At 32.0% G+C, this 19,714-nt stretch overlaps 1 protein-coding gene across 3 annotated transcripts in view; it reads right to left on the reverse strand.

Annotated features, from left to right (window-relative positions):
* Tomosyn (syntaxin-binding protein tomosyn) overlaps positions 1 to 19,714 on the reverse strand; it is a 671,040-nt gene that overhangs the window by 66,801 nt on the left and 584,525 nt on the right. For all 3 annotated transcript variants that reach the window (XM_089637452.1, XM_089637451.1, XM_089637450.1), the window contains exons 5-7: positions 6,911 to 6,974; positions 4,517 to 4,724; positions 3,873 to 3,948 (exon numbers count right to left, since the gene is read on the reverse strand). In XM_089637452.1, the coding sequence (XP_089493578.1) occupies positions 3,873 to 3,948; positions 4,517 to 4,724; positions 6,911 to 6,974 (348 nt within the window). The remainder of the gene's footprint in view (positions 1 to 3,872; positions 3,949 to 4,516; positions 4,725 to 6,910; positions 6,975 to 19,714) is intronic.

The raw sequence follows: 19,714 nt of genomic DNA on the forward strand, positions 1-19,714 counted from the left end.
TATTTATATGTGCCTGTATCTAATTTGCTTTAGTTGATATTTAGTCCTGATGAAGCTTGGGACAAGCGAAACCCGGTTGACTATTGTTATTAATTCAAAAATAAAGTGGTGTCTTACTAAGTGTATGTTTTTTTCATTTATAAAATTGTTGGGCTGTGGTGGTGTTACAGCGCGGGATAGTTATAGAGCCAAGAATACTTTGTCTATTGCTGTTCGAAAAAGTTATTAAGTTGTCAATGTTGAAACAATCTTTATGTATTTGAAAAAGAGTTATTTTTTTATAAATAATATGAAGTGAAGGGACTTTAAATTCTTGAAATAATCTAATTGTGGGGTAATCATACGGTTTTTTCAAAATTATTTTTACTAATATTCTTTGGATGATTTCTAAAGGTAAGAGAGAAGTTTTGAATGCTCCACCCCAACCAACAATTCCGTATTGTAATACTGATTGAATTAGTGAAAAATAATATAGGTAAATAAAAACACATACATACACGAATGCATCGTTGTGTCAAAATTTCAAAGGAATCGGCGAAGAACTTTAGGAGATTTAAGATTTTTCTCTAACTTCTATTTTCCTCAAGATAATTGCCTTTCACATAGAAATATTGTCAATTTTCTTTGCATATAATATTTTTTTACAAATTAGAATGACGTCAAAAATAATTTATATAAAAGAAAAACACTTTTCAAATACAGAATTATTAATGAATTAATTAAAATCAAAAACAATTTTGTAACCTAATTTATAGCTTCTACGAATTTTTCCCACAATTAGTAACAATTTCTTAAAATTAAAAGTTCATTACTCACAAACAACTGAAATTAGTACGTTTGAAGATATGGTGATTTGTAATTATTTAGAATGGAATAGCTAACGTATGACAATACGTACCAACCGCATTAGGATTAGAACTTTGATTTCTACTGTCGACAGAAGCGGATTTATAATATTAAGCGGACCCAGAGGAACGGACTAAGGCTGGAGATAATCCAAAATCTGACAAACCGGGCTTAAAGCGATGTAGGTGGTGAAAACTATGTATTAGGAAAAATATATAACACGAAGATACAATATATAAACAGTATTTAGTGCTCATACAGCGACTGTATTAAAAGGAATTTAAAATACTTATTTCGGTTGTGTGTCTGTAAAGTGTCATTTAAAAAATTGGAATTGTTGTTTTGAACAAATTCAGTCAAGCGATAAATATGATTTTAACTGTCTTTTTCAAAATTGGAATAAGAATATCCCACAATTTTGAGTATGCCTTGTTATTTATAAACATCTAAGAATATAATTCAAAAATTTTTTTTTAACATACATGGATAAGATTTACGGATATAAAATCTGATTAAATTATTCATATTCCTGTTAAAAACGGGATTGCAGGCCTTTATCGAATTAAGTGACAGATTTCTTAAAAATTCTAATATTTTTACATTGCGTCATTATCAGGATAAACGATGCTAAATGAAAACGTGTTCCGATTTATTCTGAATGTGCTAATATTTTATTAGGAAATGGCCTGCCATCACGTTTTTAAGAGGATTTCAATAAATCAGCAAAACTCATTTTTTTCCCGTGTAGCAATATTTTTTAAAATTATTGCTCTAAAAAGAGCATTAAAACCAAGCTTATGTTTTTAGCTACACGCGTCTATTATGTTTGTTTGTATTCGTAAAATAACATACATAACAACTATTATCACAGGATACTTTTTTTACAAAGAAAAACAAACATTCCCGGATTAAAATCTCACAATATCATCACACAATGCGGAAATGAAATGACTGTATAAAATATTGTTAAAAACGCGGATATATCGATAAAAAGCTAAACGTATAAAAAATATTATTTTGTTCGCGCAGCCACTAAAGTTACATTTGCGAAAAAAACAACAAAAACGGAAAAACCGCCACCGTAACATTGTCCTTTATCAGATTGCCTCGGATTGGATGAATTTGTGGGCGTAAACCAATTTGCAGCACAAAGGGCTTGCACGATTCCAGGTTTTGTATTTCCACAGTATGTTATAGCCTTAAATCGGCTATAACAAGGACAAGGACAAGGACGGAGGAAAACCTTGGGGTATTAATCATGTGACTATGAAGGCTTTATGCCTACAGTGTATACTGGACAGCGGACATATGTGGGATTATGCGTCAGTTAAGGGTTAAATACTTTAATGGGTTCTTAATATATTAACCTAATTGAAACCTTTATTTGATTTGACGGCCCAGCAAGGAAATCATAACCACTTGAGCGATTTTTGGCATATTATGGCAAATTTGCAAAAAGTTTTGAGCGATCGCTTGTCGTAATACGTCAAATTTAAATAACCTAAGAATATTGGATAAACGAAGAAATCTAGATGGATTCATTGGCTTTAAGCCGCAGTAAGCAATTAATATGTTTCCGTATTAATATTTTGAGGAATGATATTAATTAAATATATCATATTATTTAACTAATATCATTCCTCAAAATATTAATACGGAATAAATATATCTAATGAGATATCGAAAATTGAAGCATACAGTAATGTAAAACTGGTACATTAAATATGTTATTTTTTTAAAACACGTAACAGTAACACAAAAAGATATAAACTAAAACAATATTACAACACAAATTGCTAAACCTAAATTACCCACGCTACAATAATTTGTAGAATTCAGCAAAGATTTGATATAGATTACGCTTCATTGGATTCAGAAAATATATCAATAGTTCCCCAAACTTGTGTAGAAAGAAATTAGGTATTAGGTCTTGGAGACACAAGTCAGAATGTCTTCATTTGGTACTAAATTATTACAAGGTAAAATTACACATTTATTTTTATGCCTTTTCACTTATATTTAAGCAATAATTATTAGCCTGAAATACAAATATAAATTTTAAAAATCTTCCGAGAAAAAATAAATGCCGCTGACGTAAATTGAACGCGCATCTTCTGATTGCCGGTCTGATGCACGAAACTATTGTGCTAGTACGTCGGCTTCTTTTTGCGGGTTCAATTCCCCATTATTGTTTATAATTATTTGCTATCCTTTATGCTTTGCATAAAAAAACTTGAATTGTAAAAACATAATTTTACCTATAGTAAAAAAGAATTATGTTTAAGCTTTAAAATCATACCACTGGGAGCTATGTTGTAACTTTTTTGTCTGTCGCATGCGTTATTTATGGAATAGAGGGAGAAGAATCAACTACATAGTTACGGACGAAGAAAGTTGATTAGTATTATAAACGACGAATGTTACTAAAAGAAAGGTTAAAATTGACCTTTAAATGGCTGGACCGTATTAACGTTTTCAAAGGACAACGTACGTAATATACTTTTTAAAAATTATCGAAATATATGCCTACGATTTATTTTAATAATCGAATAATGTTTGGAATTGATCACTCATATACGAGGCGATTACGATGACGACGAAATAAAAAAAAAATTACGACTAATTTGGTTGTATTGGATTAAAGTGATTATTTCGATAAATCAACAATTTGATAATACTCGTACGTTTGGATTATAACGACTATTAACCACCAGGAACCACAATAAAAATATTCTTGAGATAATCGAGGAAATAAATGCTCATAAATATTTAACACACAATAATATGAACGATACATACATATTAGGGCAAATACATTAATATGGAATATTTTTATCCCTTGAATGTGTTAGTATTCGATTTGACTTAATACCTTCTAACCACTCAGATGTAATAAAAAGATATCGGCTCTTTCGTCTTCGTTATAAATAGGGTTAAAACCCTCTAGGGAAAAAACCGTAGAATTGTTACAAAAAGGGTTAGATAAATCTAATTTCCTCCAGAGAAAAGACAAGGTAGCAACTTACCCGGCTTTGGAGGTCTTCCATTCGACCTTCTGTATTGGTTTACACGATTCTAATTTTCCATCCTTGTTAGTTTTAGCTGTAAAAGAAGAAATATTATATCGATTAGTCAGTTGAATTGAAGTTTCATTTATTTTGTCGAATACAAAAGATTTGGGACAGCGGTGTCTGTGACGTGACACTACCGGTAATTGGTCGTTTAATTGTCAAGGGTTTGAAATGGCAAATTGGACAGTGATTGATACACGAATAAAGTGATGTACAACCGGTGATTTAATTTATTTCCCCAGTGGCCATATCATTTATCAAACACTGAACTTATTGGCCCCATTATAAGGAGCTTAACCAGGTAATTGGTGATAGACCGGAAAAAAGGTATAATTTATACATAATTACTGGAATACAAAGGGTATCAATTGGTTTCTCAGAATTTGCAACTTAAATGCAAAATCTGAAATCTTCTTCTTACGAACCCCTTAGGGGTATGGTTTTATTGTATAATATGACAAATTAAGTTCTTTAGAGTGAGAGTTTTACACATTTTTATATGTGTCTGAAATTAATAAAATTTGAACCTTATTGGGAAAAGAGTGCATGATTTTGTTTTGAATTTGAGAAATTAGATCCGCTTAATAATGAACCCTCACCATGCGGGTAGGAGATGGTCAGAGGCTTGGGCGGCGTCCTGATGGTCCAGGTGCAGAGCGAGCCGTCCGTGTGGCAGGACATGAACTGCTTGCCCTCGTTGTGCCACACGACGCTGCGCAGCGGCTCCGTAGAGATACAGCGGAAGTCTGCAGTGCGCGTGCGAAGGTCCCATATCGCCATCTGACCGCTCTCGAAAGCTATCAGCAACTGAGAAAGATTAAAAACAACACATGAAAATAATAATACTATAAATTAAAGCTAAATTAATTTGCTAAAATCACTATATTAAATACAGAATCAAAATGTTTCGAGAACAAAATTATCTTCATCAGGATGAGTTGTACATTAAAGATTTTTTTTAAATTTAGTTCAGGTTATTATATACATTTGAAAAATATTTTGTCTCTACAAATAGGAGGAATTCCTGTTTTAGGACAAGCGAAAATTTAAATATAAAAAGCTAAAGATAAAAAAGAGAATAAAGGAAAATACAGAAAAGGAGAGATATAATAATAGAAAATTATATTAAAATATAAAGAATTGATTACCAAAGTTATTTAAATAATAATAAAATAATATATGAACTTTAATAACAAAGGGTTAAAATATAAAGATTGGTAACTGTTGGTTGCATTGCATGTTATATACATATTTGGTAGAACAAAAAAAAAACAAAATTAGTACTACATACAGATATTGTAAGAGGGAGAATATTTGACAACAAAACAGTAAAATTAGTTTGTATATTTTAAATTTTGTTATATGGTGCTACTAACATATTTTGTACATAAAATTAAAAAAAATGGGAGAGAAGAGAATAAATAAAATATGATAATTAATTATATAAAAAATTTAACTGCCGTTTGTTCAGCATACTTATCAAAATAATAGGTAGGTTTTATCCTTTAATGTAGAAATTGCAATAGATTTAAACATAAGGGTGACGTTTGTTTTGTATTTTTGTTTTTTGTTTGTATTTGATTTTATTTTTTGAAAAGTAAGATCACTATTCTTTCTTCCTAATTGATGTAGCCAAGAAGTAGTTTATTTGCAAAGAATTCATGACACAATTCATGTCTCTTGGTTTAATAGTGATATTTTTCGAAACGATGTATTTGTTTCGACGATTCAATCCAATTTTGTAATTGTATACGTTTCTTGAAAGAATTGAGTTATTATACGGTGAAAACTATTAAATAATCATATTGCGTTTATATAAAACAAAAAATTCGACTTAAAATTGTAAAGCATAATTTGTATAAAACGTTTTTTAATAGAATAATTACATTAATGCAATCTGTGAACAACGTAGATTATAACGAAAGTCACTTTTAACATTAACGTTTAAATCGTAGCGCCATCATAGAAAAAATATTAAACTAAATATTTAAATATATTTAGTTTTAAAGGGGGAGTAAGAGAAAAATGCACTGTATTAGTGGAGATATAGCCTCACTGTCTTGCATGTGGAAGAAGGTCAGAGAATCAATAGTGTGGGTGCCAAATTTAATTACGCTCCTTCGCATAGGCAAAATACACAGCACGAGCCAAATTCTACCTCAGCCAAGTGCTTAGCATCATGATTATACTGTTTTCAACGTCATTCCCCTGTTATTAAGGGGAAAAGTAAGACGACCTATACATTCTGAATTTATGAAAGGAAAACAATGCTAATCTAAGACTAGAACTTAGGTAAATATCTTTTGATCATAATCTTAACCACAAAGCAGAATAACGCTAGTTTTGGCGTCAATACGTAAATTAGCTACTAACTTTTCAATTTTGTTTATAATTATTTGCTATCCTTTGTGCTATGCATAAAAAACCTTGTCTTATAAACATTAGTTTATCATTACAAAAATTATAATATTTGATAAGTCAAAATATTTCACCAACAAATGTAGATATACTCGTAATATGTCTCGACGCCATCTAGTGGGAAATTTAGCACTAACAAAGCATTTCCTACAAAAATAAAGTTGGTTGTTTACAGGTGAAAATAAAAATAATAAGCAGTAATTGTTGATTGGAGTACTAGTACATATTGAATTATTTGGCGTGTTGGAAATAGTAGATTAGTGATCCAGAGCACCTGACCGGACATCAGAAGGCGCGGGTTCAATTCCCGTCGGCGGCATTTATTTTTACTCGGGAGATATTTTCAATTTGTAAAGATATTTCAGGCGACTAATTATTGCTTACACATATTTTTTTAATTATTCGATAAAAATCAAGTAAATAAAAAATGTTTTGAAATTTTGGAGGGTTTCGATTAGTAAAATTTGTTATTAAATAAATGGCCGGAGGAAAAAATAGATACTTATAGAAATTTTATTCAAAATTGGGCATTAGCAAATAATTGTGAAAACAAATAAATAAAACATATAACTTACTTTGCTGGCATCGAGAGGGTTGTCGGAGATCTGAACCACAGCGCCGGGGTGGGTGGATCTTACTCTGAAACAAAGGAAAATACTCTCATTAGATATTTGAAAACAAATAAAATTATATATTTTATATACATGATTAATATATCTAATTCTCAGGGCTCTTTTTTTCTTAGGTACTGCCTAGCGGGTCACGTGATAAACACACCGTCTCGTTCCAGCAGAACCGTACAGACGAGACAGAGCGCACATCACGTGATTCGATGCGACGTGTAGCAGTGTGGTCAGTGGCGATGTGTGATGGAAATATTTTGTTAGATATAATTGCAGCTATAATTGAAGAAAAAAACAACCAGCAAAAAACAAAGTTTTTTTTACTACAATACATAATATTATATTAAATTATTTTTATTTTGGATTCAATTTTTTTTTTTTGTTTGGCTGAGTATTGTACCTTCCTTCCCAGGGACTGGTGTCAACCGCGCTAACAACTGAGCCAAATCCCGATTGGGTAGAAACGACATTTATTACGTATATTAACTGCCGCAATGTCTTCCAATTTCTGAGAAATGCGTCCGCGTGTGTATGAGTGATTGCCACCAAAATTTGATATGATATATTATAATTGACAACGAGTCTATCTGCCGAGTTACAGATTGATCGGATGTCGGTTAATTTCCACTCACAAGAGTTACATTCTTAAATAGATGTATTTAAAAGACAATACCATCCGACATACCTACTCCAAATATGATCAGAAATTGCTGGTTAAAATCATTCGAGTTTGTACCGAATATTGAACATTTTATTTTTTCACCGTTTGCATTAATATCATATAAATAAATTTATAAAAAAAGTTGCGACGCCAAATACGTATGTGGTTTTCACTACACCGACACATACGCCCATAAATTCATTTTTCACAAAAATGACATGTTATTGAGTATTATTATTATTCACATTCACTCACATAAATCAATTCAGAGTAAAGCCATTTTGAAATCGATGAATATTGCCCTCGTATCATATTGGCGGAAGCTTTTATTTCAAGTGTAATAAAAAATCAACCCGTAGAGTTTTTTTAACATATTACATTTATTTTCAATTTTTAACCTAATTACGCCATCCCTTGGGCCGACTCGTAGCCAATTTAACAAATAATTTATTTGGTTATTTAACTGAGGATTGTACCTTCCTCCCCAGGGACTGACGGCGCTAAAATCTAAGACAAATCGCAATTGGATAGGAACGAGAATTTTTTAATATAATGTCATTCAAACTTCAGAGAAATGCGTGTATGTATGCGTGATTACCATCAAAGTTGATAGAATGCATTGTCACCGACAACAAGTCTGTATATCGAGTTTCAGTTTGATCAAATATCGGAAAATTGGTTAATTTCCACTTCAAAGATTCCACTTTCATTCATTCATTTAATCAAGAAAACAAAATCGAAATTCAAATAGACTTATATATCATGACGTCCACCGTGGTCAAGGGGTAAGGCTCTCGACTAGCAAACTGGAGGTCGCGGGTTTCAAATCAATTGGTTTCAATTTGTGTTATTTCACAAATTACTCATTACAAATAATATACGGTATATTTGCGACAGGTTACAGAGTGGAAGATACTTTCAGTATCGGTCTGGTGTAAGACCACCATTCAGAATTGAATCGTTGCTAAAAAAGGCTTTGGCCGTCTTTGGTGACCAGATCTGAATACCCAGGTACTAAACCACCTTCCTCTTACCCATCTCCTTTCCCTCCTCACTACCTTCAGCCTCACAACATACTCCAATTGGAGATGTCATAGTCTCACTGATTAAAGATGGTTTGGAGCAGTTAGGACTCTTGTGCGATTTTAAATAAAAAAAAATTAAAAATAGATAAGGCTTTAAAAATCGCGACTCGATTTGAAGTACTAGAAAATAAAACGGGACAGAATTTGTTAGCAACATTATTTATATCTGGCCATTTCAAAAAAGGTCCACCTTTTATTACATCTTCTACCATACCCCTTTCTTCTATAAATATACATTTTGAATCAACTTCTTTATCAAACATTTAACGTTACCGAAATAATTAATAGTGCTAAAGTTAACTAACACACGAAAACTAACGACGTTCATTATTATTAAGAAATTCTTTTCCTTTGAAAGATAAACCCAAGTTTATGGAAGCTAAAAATAACCGCAAAATTCGCCGCGTGAATCTTTAAGCCAGCATTCTCGTTAAAGCTTATTATTATTTAGTGTGGCTTACAAAGGATTAAAATTAGTAAGAAGTGAACCCAGCCTTTGATAAAATAATTCAGAATACTACACACGTTTACCTGTCGTTTTTATTTTTAATTAAGCCATACCGTAGTGCCGGGGAGGTATTATAATATTATAAAGAGTTAGTCTTGAATAACAATAATTTTCATGTATATATATATATTTTACATTAACCCCACACAAGAGGCCCCCAGGAAAATAAGTTTCCTCAAGGCCTATGTCATTTTTTAGGATGCTGTGTATTTTTTTAAGGAATGAAAGGAGAGGAAATTTTGAGAATATAAAAGGTAAGGGGGTTGGGCAGTAATCTAGGTATCAGTGTGTACAGCAGTGACGAAAATATGAATATAACCCTCCGACTGCGGCGCAAGGCGATGGGTCGAGAAACCGGTTGGAGAGGTCAAAGGGTCTCCACAAACCAGCCTCTCCCGATCTGGCACGCCACGCAGCTGGAGGGCAGGCGCATCCTGAACACACCTCACCCGATAAACATGGGCACCCCTGCTAAATCACGAAACGTAGCGAACCACTAGGGTGACCTATGGCCAGGTGTTTGTTATCCAATAAATGGATTCCGGGGCGGCAATACCCAAACACGCCTCCCATCTTAATTTTTTTGATCATATACAAGGTGTCCGGGGGTTAAGTGCATTAATTTCGGGAGGTTATTCTAGATGATAATACAAATAAAAAAGACAATTAAAATAATTTTTCGTTAAAAAATTATACGTAGATACCTTTTTTCACATAAATTCTTAACGAATTCGAGTTCTCACTTACAGACAGACCCACAACCGAAATTAGTATTTTTATATATGATAATAAATATTAATAACACACACCCACAATCCAACATATCAATGGGCGCTAAACCAATCCAATTATTTATAACGATTGGATTTAAAATTCTATATAGAAGTTTAAATGTGTATAAAAGATAAAATAATGGAGTTAATTTCAAGAAATTTTTCCCGGTAAATAAAATAATTAATATCAAAGACCTAAACCAGTCTAGTCGTGGGTAGATACTCCATTTAAAAGTATTTAAAAAAAATGCTAATAGATATTGTATATTTAAGGGGAAAAAGGTTGGGATTAATTTAAATTAAATTAATAAAGATTCAAGATAGCTCCGAAGAACATATTTAGTCTGTGAATTAAAATGGTAAAAGGGCAAAAATTATAAAATAAAAATGATTACTCGAAGCTTCATACCAATTGATAATCCCTGAATATTCATTATGATTTAATTCAAGATATTTTATTTGAAGTGTTGCCAATATTCTACTAATTAAAATAGGGGATTTTTACGGACTTATTTTTCAAATAAAATAAGTGTTTTGAAGCAGAATTCGTAAATAAAAAGCCCAATAGGGTGAAAATAAATAAAAATAATACAATATATTACCGCTTCTCCAAATCGTTCCCCCAGTCCACGGCAATTTCCAGTACGCGATTAAATATTAAATCTATCTTTCGTGTTTTACACACCACACATAAGAGTAAGGTAAAAATATCAACAAACTATTCGAATTTTTTGAAGCAGAAGTAAAAAAAATTACAAATTTGATAATCATTTTACAGTACTTTAAATATAAGTGGTAAACTATCCAAAAATTAACTTTGTATTTTATAAATTAGTTCGCTTTATTGTAATTATTTTAATTCTCCACACGCGCTTTAAAGAACTAAAAGCGCAATGATTTGAATTTATAATATTGGGTTATGTCAAATGGAGTAGAGCTAATAACGTAACTTCCACACCTGCTAGAGGTGGAATCACAACCCTTAGCTAGGGGTGGCGACATTCATTCAACATCTATCTGTCATTTTATCACACATCGAAACCCTTCAACAAGATGATATATATGACGTCAATAACTAGAAAACATTAAATGAAAAACAAAGAATTTAATATTTTGTCGCTTATCAAACGGAGGATCTATTGAAAAAAGATTATACTTAACATCCCGAGTCCAAGATTTTCTTATTCAACAAATGAAAAAGTATAAAAATGGCGTCTTGACTCATTTGAAATTGAATGATATATTGAATGATGATTAATATTCTATATTATTATTATCATTCTAATTTTAACTCTCCACAGTGCGGTTGTGTTTATGTTAACTCCTGTAACAAAATTTATACTGTGGAAAAAATGTGCGTTAAAAAAGGGTAAAATGGAAAAAAAAACAAGCTACCGTTTTTTCCTCAGCATCCTACCAAAAAGTGCTTTAAAACTGTCAATTTTTTTCACGATGGACGCCATTGTCATCGACTCGGAGAAAGGGCTCGTTCAATTGCTTTATTTGATTAAAAATTTACCAAACTATCATCAAAGATTGATAATTTCATGTGTTACTAGAGGGACTAGAGTTATTACAGTTTAAAAAGTATTGGAAAGAAATATGGTCATAATTATGCAAAATATTGATAATTATAAATAAATAGTTCCCAAAGTTGTACATGCACAAACGCTACAAACTTAGCGCTACAAAAACAACGAACATCTGTCTAGAGATTTTTTAGGATCACCTAAATATTTATTTTATTTTTATTTTTCTTTATTCAGTGTTTTTATGTGTTTTTGGGTATGTTAAAACCACCAAGTTAGGCACATGCCCGTGTTGTGGTGGTTGAGTTGAATATATTTATTTATTCATGTTATCCATAAAATGGTTACACAATAAATTACAGAGACGATCACACATTTGAGGTACACGTAAGCAAAAAAGTTCATTGGGGTAATTTAACTATTTGGTGACATATGTCAAAAGATAGTTGCTAAACTATCTGTAAGTGATGTTGACAATGACGATGGTCAATGCAGAATCATTAAGCAGTTGAGTCGCTCTGTTGATTGGAGCGTTCTGGCAGAATTCCTTTCTGAGTATAAAAAGTACATGTGATCTCCCACGAGTATAATTGTTGAATAGTACGTATATTATCTCAAACATAGATAACGCATAAACCTCTTTTGTACTTAATCTATTTCTAGGATATGGTTTTGTTCAGAAGTGGTCCATAGGCATCTATAAATCAAAGACTTGTGTTTTCCGTGCTTTGTTTAGTGTCCAGGATTTATTAATATCTTTTAAATAATTTTAAAGATAGAAATTGCAGCACCCTTGCTCAAGACAATGGGGTGAGTTCAGGATTTCGGGTTTTCAAAACAAATTAAGGTGAGAGCACCCAAAGTTTAGGAAGGGTCGAGGCTCCTCGAGTCCCGCCTGGGCTCATCAGGGAAACGGAAATGGACTGGAAACAGCGGGGAGGCTGTACTCTCCACTCACTGAATAGTTGAAAATATCCCCGCCAGAGAACGCCGCAGTACGGCGGAAATAAGGACCGAATTACGTGTAAACCGGGTCAACGGTGAAATAAAAACAACAACCTGATTATTTTATGAATTACGCGAGTAATCGAATTATGTTTATGAAGTAAAGGTACGTTTTACGTTTTGCAGTATTTATGTTTTTTTGTTCAATTTGTGAAAAATGACTTTTTTTTAAGTTTTTAAAAACGAAGTTTTTTTATGTGAACACCCCACTAGAATCCCAACTGTCCGGGAACCAGTGGGACTATTTTTTAAATATATCTATGCGAATTTCGATTTTGTTTTCTTGATTAAATGAATGAAGCATGACATTAACCCATTTCGAACATCCGATCGAGCTGAAACTAGACAGATAGACTCGTTGTCGATAATAATGCATTCTCAATCGATATCAACTGCGTGGTTGTGCGTGGTGGTACTCACGCGCACTGTGAGTATGCTAATATACTAATTGTATCTACCAATAGTATATTATACTGTGAGTATGCTAGTATACTAATTGTATCTACCACTAGTATATTATACTGTGAGCATACAAATACACTAATTGTATCTACCACCAGTATATTATTATACTTTTAGTATGATAATATACTAATTGAATTTACCACTAGTATATTATACTGTGAGTATGCTAATATACTAATTGTATCTACCAATAGTATATTTTACTGTGAGTATGCTAAGTATGATAATATACTAATTCTATCTACCACTAGTATATTATACTGTGTTATACAAAAACACTTTGAAACAGAATAGCTAATCACCGATTATTAGAAAGCAAGTTAAGGAAATTACGTTTGTTTATTTGGAGGCCTATTAAGCCTATTTAGGCCATTAGAGGCATCGAAAAAAATTTCATATAGTGCCTATGTCATCTTTGGAGATATGTGGTATGGAGAGTCTCTTTGAGGGGATAATAAAGTGAACATAGGTTTTCGAAGAGACCCATGTTGTAGGATGGAGGAAACACAGGCCGGAAAATCGTTCGAAAGCCGGGCTATTAAACTCAAGAATGTGTCGTAAACGACCCAAAAGGCAAAATGTCAACCGTATACAAATGTTGGGCGCGCGTTTGGTGTGTTTCCTGAATATACACCGATGCCGAAGGGATCAATGACGCAAGAATTGAAAACGGTTGAAATAAAACACGTAACATTGCGATATCAAAGCAATAAAACGCACAACGAGCGGCATATCTAATCTTCCAGTTTACTAAGTACTAGTGGATAGTTTATATGTCAGAGTGATCCTTCTCTTGTATTTATCCCGTCGAGTGCTTGACTTGCAGTAGATAGGCAGGTAGTTTATCAGCTGCTGCGAGGCTTTCGAGTATTTTTCCTTCGCGACACCCCTTCATAAATGTCTGTCCCGACTCCCTTTGCCCGATTGATAAATAAAGCAGAGTGCTCCTTTTTGGTTCTCCACTCCTTGAGAGCTCGAGTGCGCGCCCTCGAGCCGGCCGGAGCTTCTAAAAGAGAAAGCTCTTTTATCTTTGTTTATTAGCTTCGCTGTCTGCAAGGAAAATGCAAAGGAAAACGTAGATTATAAATAGTATTTATAAATTTTGTAGAAAAACCAAAATATTTTAGATTATTTTTCTTCTTAGTACATCGCTTAAAAAATTCTGGTAAAATTTTAAACATCCTCTTATAAATATTATTTATATCATGTATAAGGATTTTTAAGTTTCTCATGGATATAATTATTCTTAAGTGCGACAGTTGTTTCGCCTTTCAAATCCATTTTTAAACAGTTTTAGATGACAGAAATCACAGTAAAAGTATTTCATTGCAATGCTATTGACAGATTTAAGAAATATTTTTAGATAAATATGTGAAGGAGAAGAATTAATAAAGTATGTAGTGTGTAAAAAAAGAGAAAAATGGTAGATTTTTAGACAAATGGTTAAAAAACGACGGTTAGATAATATTTAAAGAAAAGAAAAAACAAAGGGAAAATGCAAGACAGTACTATAAGAATAACAAGTTCTATTTCATAAGGTCTTCAATTTCCTTGTGATATTTTGTAACGAATTATTCAGTGATGTTTTTGTTAAAAGAGAAATATTAGTAAGGAACATTATTACGAAGATGATTTAGGAGTAGATATTAGTAAGGGACATTATTAAGAACATTTTATAAGAGTAGGTATTAGTAAGGAACATTATTACGAACATGTTTTAAGAGTAGATATTGGCAAGGAACATTATTACAAACATGTTTTAGGAGTAGATATTAGTAAGGAATATTATAACGAACATGTTTTAGGAGTAGATATTAGTAAGGAACATTATTACGAACATGTTTTAAGAGTAGGTATTAGTAAGGAACATTATTACGAACATGTTTTAGGAGTAGATATTAGTAAGGGACATTATTACGAACATGTTTAAAACAAATTTAATTGAGTATTTGGAAGAAAACTCCTAATAATATGTTTTGTTTGTGTTTCTAAAAAAAACAACACTGCCATGACACATAAAATATAGGTGTATAATAGATGGTGTCCATGGTTGTAAAAATTAAGTAAGCGCGTTAATGAATTACTGTAAATGTGTCTTTATGTTGTTATGTTTCGTAAACACCTTTCTAGTTAACTGTACGGGGGCGTGGGTCTCTTAAAACATTATACGCGCTGAAACCAGAAGCTTGCGTTGTGATAATAGAAGCCAGCTTTGTCGCAAACACAAATATGTGACGATAATCTACACCAAACTATAAACCATTCAGTCGGTATTGTCCAAAATTCACTTAACATGAACAGTAAATCACCGTCCGCCGGTGTTAAGTCGCCAAATAAATCAAAATGCAAATAATATTGCACGTAGTCTGCTGAAGAGAGAGTTTGCGCTGTTTCTACGCACAACTGAATCCAGTTAAAGGGAGTGGTTTCAACCCATTGGCTCGTAATTGTATCATCAATCACAGGTGGCGCCGTAAGCGATGCAGAACCACCCCCACCCTCAACCCTAACCCCAAATCCCACCCACCCGGGACAAACAAACCAACTACCTCCTGAAGCTGCTGGGAATATAAACTGGACTATAATCATAATATGTCATTATAATATATGTTATATGCTGTACAGTTCAAAGCGGCGATGAAAGGACTATTGTGCCTTTTCTATGGTGAAGCCTAGCGTTAAACCGAGCAGAATTATGCATCATTACTGATAGTCGATACAGTGTCAAAATTTAAATAATATAATATCTTTATTGTGACAAATTTTCAAACTATAACTATAGAAAAACATGAAAGACTGTTTTGTGTACATTGGTTTATAAATTAGATGAGTATATAATTTTATCAACGGAAAGTAATATATAAACAGTAGGTAAAATAAATGTAAATTATAGAAATGTTAATGTAGTTATGTGTTAAGGTTGATCATAGCCCGCCTCACTAGGCTTAGCCTGTGTTGAGGCAACTATCTACCAAGTTTATTTATAGTACTATAACATACCTACAATTATATATCAATACATCATTTACCAAGTTCGTTTATAGTCTTAATAATATACCTACAATTATATGAAAATACATACAATAATTAGGTTGCATCAATAACTGCGAATTTGGATGAGTGCACCGGTAAAGGTCCTATCATTACTTTTGATCCCAATTTTTACACTATCCTTGAAATTTTTTTGTGAATGACATGTTTTTATTTTATCAGGAAGAATGTTGTAAAGTCTTGTCGCAAGATATCTAAAGATTCGTTGACAAAAAGTAGTGTGCGTTACAGGAATTTGAAGTAAGTCTTTGTTATTGCTTCGAGTACAGCGAGTATTAGATCTTTTTTCGTAGTATGTATATATATTTGTGTATAGGTGAGTGAGTATTGTTTTTGCGTATGTCTGCCGAACATCAAACACATTCATAATATTAAAGATTAAGTTCGAGTCAGTAATAAGAGAAAGCAAGTACTGTTTTTAACAAAATAATGTTCTCAACTTTACAAACTACAGCGCACATTGTGATGAAAAGAGAGGTTTCATTCGGTAGAGTGTTTTGTAAATTTTGTTTGCTAACGCTTCCGAAGTAATGTTCAATATTAATCTATGTAAGTAAAAATGTAAATGTTGGTTTGTTCAAAATCTTAAATCTCCGAAAATTCTTCACCGATTGCTTTGAAATTTTGACACAACATTGCATTCAAATACGCTTGTGTTTTTATACACCTATACTATATAGATGTCACCTGTGACAGGTAAAAACATGCTGTTTTGAGAAAAAGTGCTGATCTAATAGACGTTAAAGCAACACGCGCTATTGTTTCTCTATCTGCACACACAGACTGAGCCACAGCAACATGTGGCGGGGTACAGCTAGTGAAAAATAAATAAAATGATAGATTTAAATTATAATACTAAAGTACTTAAATTCGCAATTACATTGCGAACTCCCCAATACAACGGTTACACACTATAGGAAAACAAATACTTAGGTTATGTCGATATATTTAATATTAACTTTGCGAATTTTGTGGATCACGTAAAAGATTTATTCCAACACGTATTCCTAAATACAAGTTGTAATTTTGTAAACCAGTCAAATCGCTGTATTTTTTAATTTACGTTCTTGTTCTTTTTCATGTTTTTTTTTTGTATTTATTTATGTTTCTTGCATATATTTCTTAATATAACTTTTTACATTCCTTTCTTATGTTTCAAAATTGTCTGTCATCAAAATTCTGCCACCTACATGTAAAAGCCCTCTGGGCCTTAAATAAACAAACAAAATAATTAATAAATAATTTACATTTCTGCTTCACATTAACGATTTACGGAAATATTGACACAGCGTGACCTTAAAAAAGGAATACATTATAATCATAACCAGCAACGTACATTTCTTCATTTATCTAGCTATCTCCCTATTTATATAAATAAGACTGTGACACCGGGCGGGCACCGTGAATTTGATTTGCATACATATCTACAGTTTTATTTCGAGATTGATGAAATTTTGTACACTTTACATTCAAAATAAGAGGAAGGTCACTGTCTAATTATAATACCGAAAAAACTTTGTGTAAAGCCGGGACAACGCCAGGGACTTCAGTTATTTGCTTATAAACATTATTGTTTGATCGTAGCAAAGTCCTGTTGTACCTCGACCGATGGCATTTTGTCTATCTGTAAATTTGTTTGTAAGTCACGTTTCCATTTCAAGAGAGTGACCGTTTTAATGTTTTTGTCAAGATTATTTTTTCAAATGTAAAATTGACGTGATTATTTGGACTATATTATTCGAATTTTTTTTATTAAACCTACCTACCTGTCTGAAGAAAGTTTGAAAAAAATATTGTCATCGAGATGAAAAATTGTATAGTTCCTTATTTGAGATAGAAAATAAGTTTAAAATGTTTGGTTTATAATTAAGTAGGTAGGTATTAAAGTACCTACTTACAAATCTTATGATTAAAGAGGACTTTTTTAAATCTCTAAATATTATAAAACAAAGTCAATATCCGCTTCTGTCTGTTTGTGCGCTGAGTTCTTCAAAACAACGCAACGGATTTTGATAAGGTTTTCTTTATAATTTAGAAAATTTCTTCCGGAAGGTTTATATATATATAATACATATTATATTTATACAAAGTAGAGAAAAGTAGATGTTTTGTAAAAAAATTAGCTTACATTGGTAGCGCTGGCTATACCTTATGAGGTACATCAAAATAATCAATTACGGAATTGAATTTCAGTGTCAGCAATTCTTATAACATCTAAGTATCTCTTTTTGTTGAATAAAAAAAACAACTATCTTAGGCGATAAACCAAGTAGGCGATATGAATTTCTCTACGAATTTCTCACAACCCTTCATTAACTCAATTATTCACCATACGACATAGCTTAAACCATATGGATTTAGCAGAACTATTGGTTGCGGTGCGACTGTATAGCAAAGCAAAACAGAATTCATTGTTGTACTGTACCCAACTAACTAACTCATAATACTCAAATAACGCATAGTAATAATAAGCAATTCTGTCAGCAGAAGCACAAAGCTCTATGTAATACCCGCGAGTAACTCGATCCCGCCGGAGCTTACCACCAATTTGTGGAGCACAATAATAATTAACAATATAATACACAATATAATTAACAATAGATTTAATAATACACGAGCCATGGTTGGTTAAAAACTGAGAAATAAATCGATTTTGATGCCGAAAATGATAATGATAGAGTCCATTGATTTATGAAAGGAGATGTATTTTAATTACAGGGCGGAAAAGCTGCTGGCGAGTTCAAAGGAAATTCCGGCCTTTGAAATGATATTTTTATACGGAGGACAAATTTTTGCATTTATTAATAACGGGTCCGAGGAAAATATGACTGACATGCATGGAAAACTGATTTTGAGTGGAAAAGCTAGTTTTATTTTTATTATTTTAGAGAAACAAACAGTACAGAGACATGGATGGTACACAGTTTTTATAAATAATTACAAGGTTTTATAAATAATTACAAGAGTGGGTACCAATGACATCATATCTCTATGAAATATCTGGTGAACTGTTATAATATATGTGTGCATGTGTGTACGTGTGTGTGTGTGTGTGATATACAATGTTAGGCAAGTGTAAAACGTGATAAATGGTCTAGAACCAAAAGGTACTAAGTCAGTGGCACATTTTTATCCATTAAAATTTATGTAGAAGGCACTTCTAGTTTTTTTTAAAAATTATTTTATGAATAGAAATTATACGAAATAAAGCCTTGAAGATTAGTTAGCGGATATTAAAAAAAAAACAAAGAATGATTATATTATAACAGTTAATCAATCAAAATTTGCGTCGGATTTTACTTTTCCTTGAAGTAGTGGTAGATATTTATACTAAGCCTATCTGTGAATCCTTATGATTTGTTTGTTATTTTAAAATATGGAATGTAGTGCATTGTACTGCCCCTGCATACATTCTGCAATAAACTTTTATTATTATTATTATTAAATAGATTTCATTTATTAATTTAGAATTAACGGCCCAACTCCCATTTACATACATGATAGTTATTGACAGTCACAGTAAAAAAATAATATAAAATGAAGAAAAAAGAAAGGAAAAAAATCAAAAAAATGTTTTTTTATAAGTAAAGAAAAGAAAACAAAAAATTATAAAGTAAATGAAATAAAACAAAAAAAGTGACAAGTTTAGCAAAAGAGTTAACAATGGTGTGTAATCTGT

Source organism: Hesperophylax consimilis, chromosome 11 (genome assembly GCF_061612785.1).
Source record: "Hesperophylax consimilis isolate HC1 chromosome 11, BYU_Hcon_1.0, whole genome shotgun sequence".
In the NCBI taxonomy this organism is placed as follows: domain Eukaryota; kingdom Metazoa; phylum Arthropoda; class Insecta; order Trichoptera; family Limnephilidae; genus Hesperophylax; species Hesperophylax consimilis.